This window comes from Danio aesculapii, chromosome 6, assembly GCF_903798145.1.
Source record: "Danio aesculapii chromosome 6, fDanAes4.1, whole genome shotgun sequence".
Lineage (NCBI taxonomy): Eukaryota > Metazoa > Chordata > Actinopteri > Cypriniformes > Danionidae > Danio > Danio aesculapii.
Window position 1 is genome coordinate 16,015,851 of NC_079440.1, and position 9,546 is coordinate 16,025,396.

Consider the following 9,546-nt stretch of genomic DNA (forward strand, 5'->3'; position numbering starts at 1 on the left):
GATAAAACTGATCAGCGCATGACAAGAGCCTCAGCAGTTGAAAATAATGGCAGATATAATAACGGTTGAGTCAATAGTCAGGTGTCTTACCAAACACGTGCCATTGCAGCAGGGCCCGTCACTGCAATGAGCTCCACTAGACAATGAGCACTTTTTACAGCAGTCTTTATAGCACTCCTGCACACCCAGAAAAATCAAAAATCACATCAATGCTTGTTTTTTTCAGTATGGAAGGATTTAAGAACAGAAGCTCTTACCATTCGCGCCCCACAGTCGCACTCTTCTCCCACTTCAACATAACCATTGCCACATTCTGTAGCCTCAAAAAGCTGCCAACACAAAGACACAAGTTGATTCCCTCATCATTTTTAGTGTACAGTTAAAGTCTGAATTATTGGCCCTTCTGAGTTAATTTTTACCCTAATTTTCTGTTTAACAGAAAGATTTTTTCTACACATTTCTAAACATAATGGTTTTAATAATTAATTTCTAATAACTGATTTGACAGAACATAATATTTTAGATACTTTTCAAGACACAAATATTCAGCCTAAAGTGCAATTTAAAGGTTTAACTATGTTAATTAGGCAAGTTAGAGTAATTAGGCAAGTCATTGTACACTCACTGGTCACTTTATTAGGTGCACCTTACAAGTACCATGTTGGACCCACTTTTTCCGATAGAACTGCCTTAAGCAGGTCGCACACCAGAAGCGCCGCTACATTTCAGAATTCTAAACAAATGTTTCTATCAGGGTACACGCACCAGAGGCTGTCCGTGGCGCCCAGCCACGACTGAGGACACTGTTCATTTCTCTGCCGCGCCACAGGGCGCCATCTGATTAGTTTCATGTTAAATATCATGCAAATGTCCGCATCTGGTGTGTGATACTTTTGACTGTCATGTGCGCGATGTGTCGCAACGCCGAGAGGCGCTTCAGGTGTGCAACCTGCTTTAGGCCCAATCCCAATTCTATTTTTGGGGTTGAACTCATTCAACTCGCACAGTGAACTCATTGTCATGTTAAAAAAACTGTCTGAGATGATTCGCGCTTTATGACATGGAATGTTATCCTGCTGGAAGTAGCCATCAGAAGATGGGTACACTGTGGTCATAAAGGGATGGACATGGTCAGCAACAATACTCAGGTAGGCTGTATCATTGACACGATGCTCAATTGGTACTAATGGGCCCAAAGTGTGCCAAGAAAATACGCCCCACACCATTACACCACCAGCCTGAACCGGATGGATCCATGCTTTCATGTTGTTGACGACAAATTCTGACCCTACCATTCGAATGCCGCAGCAGAAATCACGACTCATCAGACTAGGCAACGTTTTTCCAATCTTCTATTGTGCAATTTTGGTGAGCCAGTGCGAATTGTAGCCTCAGTTTTCTGTTCTTAGCTGACAGGAGTGGCACCCGATGTGGTCCTCTGTTGCTGTAGCCCATCTGCCTCAGGGTTTGACGTTTTTTTGTGTTCAGAGATGCGCTTCTGCATACATCAGTTGTAACAAGTTACTGTTGCCTTTCTAATAGCTCGAACAAGTCTGGCTATTCTCCTCTGACCTCTGGCATCAACAAGGCATTTGCATCCACTGAACTGGCACTCACTGGATATTTTTTCATTATCGGACCATTCTCTGTAAACCCTAGAGATGGTTGTGCATGAAAATACCAGTAGATTAGAGGTTTCTTAAATACTCAGATCAGCTCGTCTGGCACCAACAACCATGCCACGTTCAAAGTCACTTATATCACCTTTCTACCCCATTCTGATGCTCAGTTTGAACTGCAGCAGATCGTCTTGACCATGTCTACATGCCTAAATGCATTGAGTTGCTGCTATGTGGTTGGCTGATTAGAAACTTGCGTTAAAGAGCAGTTGGACATGTGTATCTAATAAAGTGTATAATGATGGTTTGTTCTGTAGACAATTGAAAAATCATATTGCTTAGGGGGGCTAATAATATTGACCTTAAAATGGTTTTAAAAAATTTAAAACTCTTTTAATTCTAGGTAATATAAAACAAATAAAACTTTCTCTAGAAGAAAAAAATATTGTAGGAAATACTATGAAAAAACCTTACTCTATAAAACATCATAAGGAAAATATTGAAAAGAAAAAAAATTACAGGAGGGTTAATAATTTTGACTTTAACTGTATATTGACAAGAAGTGCTCGATTTTCGCTTTGGGTTTGATATCAAAATCAGATGCTGTTTACAGATGAATGGATGACATTTGATGTTAGTGACATCCAAATAGCTCTTTTAGCTGGAGACCCATGTTTCATGTGTACAAGAACAGAACTAACAGAGAATGCCACGTGGATCCAAAAATAGATGCACAGAAGTGTGGGATCCCAAAAATAGCACAAAACTGAAGCATACATTATTGAAAAGATGTGTACACCAAGAAAGCAGGATTTTAAAAGAGATGAATGCTTAGAGCAGAAGTGATGTCCTTCTTTGTTTCTTCAAAACGTCTTAGAATGAGTATTAAAAAGAAAAAATTATATTATTGTTATGTGTAAGAAAATACGACTACTGTGTTTTACTGAAGGTGTTAAAAACCTATTCATTTTTTTTATTCTGACAAATACCAAATGAAAAGTGAGATTATTAGTTAAACACTTTCCTGTTTGACAGAGCTTTTAACACATGAACTGAGTTGCTTTCATATTTTACTGGCCTTCAAACAGCTAAAAGTTATCTTTTTCTTTTATTCTTCATATATATATTTTTTACTTGATTTTGTCAATGACATACTCTTTTTTTATTTGAGAAAGTAGTTGCTTAGATTGCAGCTATACAGTTTATTTATAAGGATAGTGCTTATTTTAAAATATTAATAATTTCAGAGAGACAGCGCGTCGGCGGTCATTAACCTGTCATTGAGCAGACCAAAGACGGTTGACATTGTCCATCCACAAGATGGCGACAGAGATTATATAATAAGCCCTTACAATGTATGTGTTTTGGCCACTCTTTGTATAACCCTGAGTTACTTTTTTTTTGGTTGGCCATCTGTTTGTTTTTAATGCGTCTTCTGTTTTCATTTCTGCAGAATAGTTCAGTAAAAAGAAAGAAAGAAAGAAGAAATGGCCGCATGTGTTTAGCATTTTTCCTTATCGCAAACACAACAGTAACCTGGTAGTGATTGCACTGCTTTGACTTTTACAGGGTTAATTATTGTGATCACCCGATTTCAAAAGAGAAATACTGGGAAATCCCTGTAGACTGATGGCATTTCATTCCGTTTAGCCTTATAATCTTTAATTGTGAGCAAAATCACCAGTTTTGTCATCACTTTAGATATTACGCTAGAGAATCATTCAAATACTAGCTCTGATGTGACATTTGTGAATGAGCAATGGTTTCTGCTGTTCTGATGTCAGCTGCAAATGTGTTTGAACGGTGAAAGAAAGTAGTTCCTAATACAAAAGGGTGTTTTAGACTCTCCATGTTTGATTTTCATTTTTATATACTTGAGTATGCCGTCGAACTGTTTTATAAATGCAATATCACACTCGTAGCTTATGGCTATATGGCTGTGTATTGTCACTAGCGGGACACTAAGGCATTCAGCCTGCGGCCTCGAGCCAACGTACGCCTCTCACCAGTGCCGATATACAGCCATATCGCACTGCTACTCGTGTGATATTGCTCATACTTTGATATACCCCCTATATATATATTCTATACAATTATTGTTAATTTTCAACATTTGATAGTTACATATACATACCCTTAACCCTAACCATAAATATTTATTGTTTTATTAATTTAACAAAAAATGTCAAATAATTTATTTAATTTTATGAAAAATATCAATACCACTCAAAATGAGGGTTCAAACTCAAGTCAATCACGTCAAAAGTACTCACTGTGCATCTTAAAGGGACAGTTCACCCAAAAATGAACATTCCCTCACACTGAAGCGGTTTTAAACGCTTATGCAATTTTTTTCCCGTTGAACACAAAACATGAGTGAAGAATGATTGTTGGAAAAAAAACAGCCATTGACATCCATAGGAGAGATAAAAAATACTATAGAAGTGTTTTTTCACCAAACATTCTTCAGTGTATCTGCCTTTGTGTTCAACAGAATGATGAGTAAATGTTGACAGATTTTTCATTTTTGAGTGATCTATCTAACCCTAATATCTTCACTGAATTTGTTATTGTAAGAATATGTTTGTAATATTTATAGTACAGTTTATACCAGGGTTTGGTGGGCTAAAAGCCTCTGTCAGCGGGATAGGAACAGTATTCGTACATCATGTAAATAGACACTGTTCTTAAAGCCTACCTTATTGGGTTTGTTAAACAGACATGAAGCACCTCCTCTGAGAAGGAAGTTCCTGTAGTCGGTGATGCTGCATTTGGAAAACTTGCGTGGGTGTTGTACTCTGTGGAGGAGAGCAGGGAGAAATAAACCTACGCAAATCGCAAAAAAAAAAATATGACTGCAAAATAGGAGCTGAAATGCCTGGCAGGTGCTCAGGAGAGGCTATAGAATAATGCTTGTGTTTAACGATACCCATTGTCTTCCATAATACATCCCACCCAAGAATCCATGCAGCCACACTCCTCTGAGAAAACACAAAGTTCATAGAATAAAGTCTGACTTTAAATTCTAAAACATTATAGTTAATGAGTGAGAAATCCAACGTTTGTTAGGACAATTAGACTTACTCCTCCTGAGAGAAGGATCCCATTGGATGCCCAGATTTTGTGCTAGGCTCTGAGAAAAAAATGCAGCCATCGCCCAGTTGTTGCCAAACTGAAAGAGAGGATGCCAGTTTATTTGTCATTTGGAGTGGAGTAATAAACTGTTCACCTCTTCTACCCAGAATGCTTGTTTTGGACATACGCACCTCATTAACACCAATCCCTCTTGCTTTTGAACACACTCCGCCAATATACCCCACACTGCTGTGACCATAATGAAACGTCATATTCCTGCAAGTACAAAAAGCTCTTTGTTTTTCTATAACCACATTATCAAACAGTGGTATTTAGTCTAATGATATTCAACTTGTGAAAATGTATTATTACTAAACAAAAAAGCTGATGTGCTGTATTACATTTAACCCTGTCACAATATGTTTGTAGGCATGCAATTTTAAAAAGATAAATATTGAGATTAGATGGATAAAATATAAAAAAGTCTGATATTAAATAGAGAAAAATTCCGTCAGGGTATTATTAACAGTATACATATTGTCATTGTATACATATGAACGTATTAAAATGAAATACGATAATATATGCTTTGATAAATGCTTTAGTCTATCAATATGTACAATAGACTATAGTGTTTCATATTTTACTTTCAAAAGGCTTGGCTTCAACTGGCTATAATAGAACTGAGGATTTTAGATATAAATGTAAAAATTATTGTTGATTTAATGATGTTCACTATGATTGATGTGTGTGTGTATATATATATATATATATATATATATATATATATATATATATATATATATATATATATATATATATATATATATATATATATATATATATATATATATATATATATGCAACAGTTCTGTCTGGTTCTTGAATCTGACTGGCTGATAGCTGTGTGATATTTTGCAATAACAGTACTTGTACAGCCTCTTCACCCTTCAACCTTGTGTATTACTCCGCCCACATACAGCGATAAGCAGAGGACACTCTACAGTTTGACAAATATTGCTGCTGTTTATTTATAAGGATAGTGCCTATTTTAAATATTTATAATTTCAGGGACGCAGTGGCGAAGTAGGTAGTGCTGTCGCCTCACAGCAAGAAGGTTGCTGGTTCGAGCCTCGGCTGGGTCAGTTGGCGTTTCTGTGTGGAGTTTGCATGTTCTCCCCGCATTCACGTGGGTTACCTCCGCGTGCTCCGGTTTCCCCCACAGTCCAAAGACATGCGATACAGGTGAATTGGGTAGGCTAAATTGTCCGTAGTGTATGTGTGTGAATGAGTGTGTATATGGATGTCATCTCAGAGATGTGTTGCGGCTGGAAGGGCATCTGCTGCGGAAAAACATGTGCTGGATAAGTTGGCGGTTCATTCTGCTGTGGCGACCCCAGATTAATGAAGGGACTAAGCCGAAAAGAAAATGAATGAATGAATTTCAGAGCATTCAGATTCAGTGCATCGGCCACCATCAGCCTGTCTGAGCACACCTAAGAAAGTGATGGTTGACATTCTGCCAAGCAATGGCGACAGACACCGCAAAATAAATCCTTAGAGGGAGAAAAACTCAAGAAATTTTTCTCAACGTAAATTTTAAACTACAGCTGAACAAATCATTATAAATCAGGTAAGTGACATTCTGAGTCGATCTCTCTCTTTTGTATTTTGTAGTGCTTTATTTATATCACAGAAACTGGTAGTGTTTGCTTTGGCTATTTCAAGGTTAATTATTGTGATGTTACATTTGCATCAGAGAAATACTGGGAAATCTCTATAGACTGATGGGATTTCATGCCCTTCAGCCTTACAATCTTAAAATATGAGCAAAAATTACCTGTTTTGTCATTACTTTAGACATTATGCTGGAGAATCATTCAAACACTAGCTCTAAAGTGAGATTTATGAACTGACAACGGTTCTTGCTGTTCTGATGTCAGCTGCAGATGTGAATGAGTGGCGTAAGAAAGTAGTTTCTCATACAAAAAATTTTTGGAGACTTTCTGTGTTTGATTTTCTTTTTTATACACATGATTATGCCGTCGAACTGTTGCATATACACAATGTCACATGAGTAGCAGTCCGATTTGGCTGTACATCGTCACTGGTGGGACACTAAGGCACTCAGCCTGCGGCCTTGAGTCAACGCAAGCCACCCACCAGTGCTGATATACAACCACATTACAGCATAATTAATACAACAGTTCAACAGCATTATATATATATATATATATATATATATATATATATATATATATATATATATATATATATATATATATATATATATATATATTGCTGTTGAACTATTGTATAAACGCAATATCATACAAGTAGCAGTGCAATGTGGCTGTATATCAGCACTGGTATATATATATATATATATGTATATATATATATATATATATATATATATATATATATATATATATATATATATATATATATATATATATATAAATATATAAATATATATATTTTTTTTCCCAGTTTTCCTCATAGGCTAAACTGAATCCTTTTTTTCTACTGGCCAGAATCAGGAATCAACCAGTAAACCAGTTTAAAGCGTCCAAAAAGCACAACTCACGTGAAGAGATGCACAGCGTCAGCATTGATGTTGATGTTCTGCTGTCGGTACTTTGAAAAATCTTTTAACATTTCCAGAGGTTTCACACTTAGAGGAATCCGGTCCTTGTCTGTCCAAATCTCCACTGCAACCAGAACCACACGCGTATTCAGGTGCTCCTTAAAAATCTGAAGGGAAACATTTTTACATTTTAGCTTATGTTACATGCAAGATGGGTGAACATTAGTGGAACGTTCTGTAGCATTGAATATGCAAACCTACAGCGTCCACGAGGTTGACCAATGATTTGGCTGTGTTCCGGGTATGCTTCTTACTCCTATGCCTTTTAAACTATAAAAAAAAAAAAGTGAATCAGTTTTAAAGTATTCTGAAGTATGCATAAAATATGGAAACAATTGTGATTCAATGGGGCGGCATGGTGGCTCAGTAGTTAGCACTGTTGCCTCACAGCAAGAAGGTCACTGGTTCGAGTCCTGACTGGGCCAGTTAGCATTTCTGTGGGGAGTATGCATGTTCTCCTCGTGTTCGTGTGGGTTTCCTCTAGGTGCTCCAGTTTCCCCCACAGTCCAGAAACATGCAGTATAAGTGAATTGGATTAACTAAACTGGCGGTAGTGTATGAGTGTGTGTGTGTGTGTGTGTGAATGTATGGGTGTTTTCCAGTACTGGGTTGCAGCTGGAAGGGCATCCGCTGCGTAAAAGATATGCTGGAATAGTTGGAGGTTCATTCCGCTGTGGCGACCCCTGATAAATAAGGGACTAAGCCGATGGAAAATGAATGAATGAATGTTATTCAGTGACCTCAAGTGGATAATTTTACAGAAATCTCTACAGGAAACAACAGTGGATTGTATATTTTTCTTTTTCATCTAATTTATTTATATAATCAGGGACAATACACATTAATTATATATATGAAAATGGATGTAAAATATTTTAGCCAAGATGTCTGTCATCTAGAGATTCATGCAAAAAAAACTAATATATATTTATAGACATAATAATAATGGTTTTTAGAGAAATTATATTGACTTTTTCTATCTTTAATATTATAAGGCATCTATTCCAGTCATGTGTTCCTCTAAAAGTAAAATGTAACAAATTTTCTGAACTTTTATGAATTTCTTTATTCTGTTGAAGTTGAAAACCAGCAGCCATTGATTTTCATAGTAGAAACAAAAAATTCTATGAAAGTCAATGGCTGTTTTTTCCAACATTCTTCAGAAAATCTTGTTTTGTGTTCAACAGAAGAAAGAAACAAGTGGAGGATAAGTAAATGATGACAGAATTAAAATTTTTAGGTGAACTATCCCTTTAAAATCAAATGCCCAGGCAATTTCAGAGCAAAAATACATTAAAAAAATGTAAAAATCAACTTTCATTTATATATTATGAATCTAATGAGTATGAGATGAACCCACCGTATTGTGATCAGCAACGATCATTATTTCCAGATACTTCATTTCCTCAAAAATGTTACGTGGCATCTAGGAAAACAAAAAAAGAGTTTATTAAAATAAAAGTATGATGTTGAAGTATGAGGTATGGAATTTCTAGAGTTTTTCACAGAAACACAGTTGGGTTTTTTCACGGGTCATTTTCTTACAGCTCTTTTCCTCCTTCTCTTTAGCCAAGGCATGCTGGCGAAAATACGCTTTTCCTCATCTGGGTCATCAGCAGCTGTGGGAAACAGACAAGAAGGTAACCATGGAGATGAGGGTGAGCATATGATATCTGGCTACGTATCTTTAAGACTTCGGCACACTTACTCCAGTCATCTGGGACAGAGGTTAGACCGAGAGATGATGTTCGTCGTAAAGTGTGAGGCCGCGCCTCTGTCTCCTAAAATATAAAGGGTATATCATTATTTCACAATGACTTGAAAAAATGTAGCTGACTATACTTTTTTTTTTTACCACAAACTATGATGTATGTTCATAATTTTATGAATAGACATGTAGAACGGATTTTATGTATTTATAAAATTTTAGAATTTTTATTATTACAGTTTTAACTAAATAATAACTGCAACATTATAAATACAATAATGGAAATTCTTACTTTGTACAGGATTTACTAGCTATGTGTTTGAGTAAAAAGGTAACCTATTCTTAAAGTAACCTATTCCTTGAAATAAAAGTGAAATGACTGAACCCAGACATAAGAGCCTGTAACACACAAAAACGCATTTTATTTCACATAGTTGCCAAGCAAATATTTCTCATTTTCATTTAGTTTAACTTATGTACATGTATTAAAACAA

At 36.2% G+C, this 9,546-nt stretch overlaps 1 protein-coding gene across 4 annotated transcripts in view; it reads right to left on the minus strand.

Moving 5' to 3' along the window:
* The window catches only part of adam23a (ADAM metallopeptidase domain 23a), a 54,083-nt gene that overhangs the window by 23,737 nt on the left and 20,800 nt on the right, over positions 1–9,546 (minus strand). For all 4 annotated transcript variants that reach the window (XR_008837961.1, XM_056459657.1, XM_056459659.1 and 1 more), the window contains exons 7-17: positions 9,053–9,125; positions 8,890–8,963; positions 8,705–8,770; positions 7,546–7,614; positions 7,285–7,451; positions 4,886–4,970; positions 4,704–4,791; positions 4,549–4,600; positions 4,318–4,417; positions 258–329; positions 91–177 (exon numbers count right to left, since the gene is read on the minus strand). Coding sequence is in view for 3 of the 4 variants with exons in the window: in XM_056459657.1 (XP_056315632.1) it covers positions 91–177; positions 258–329; positions 4,318–4,417; positions 4,549–4,600; positions 4,704–4,791; positions 4,886–4,970; positions 7,285–7,451; positions 7,546–7,614; positions 8,705–8,770; positions 8,890–8,963; positions 9,053–9,125 (933 nt within the window). In the remaining variant the exon portion in view is untranslated. The remainder of the gene's footprint in view (positions 1–90; positions 178–257; positions 330–4,317; positions 4,418–4,548; positions 4,601–4,703; positions 4,792–4,885; positions 4,971–7,284; positions 7,452–7,545; positions 7,615–8,704; positions 8,771–8,889; positions 8,964–9,052; positions 9,126–9,546) is intronic.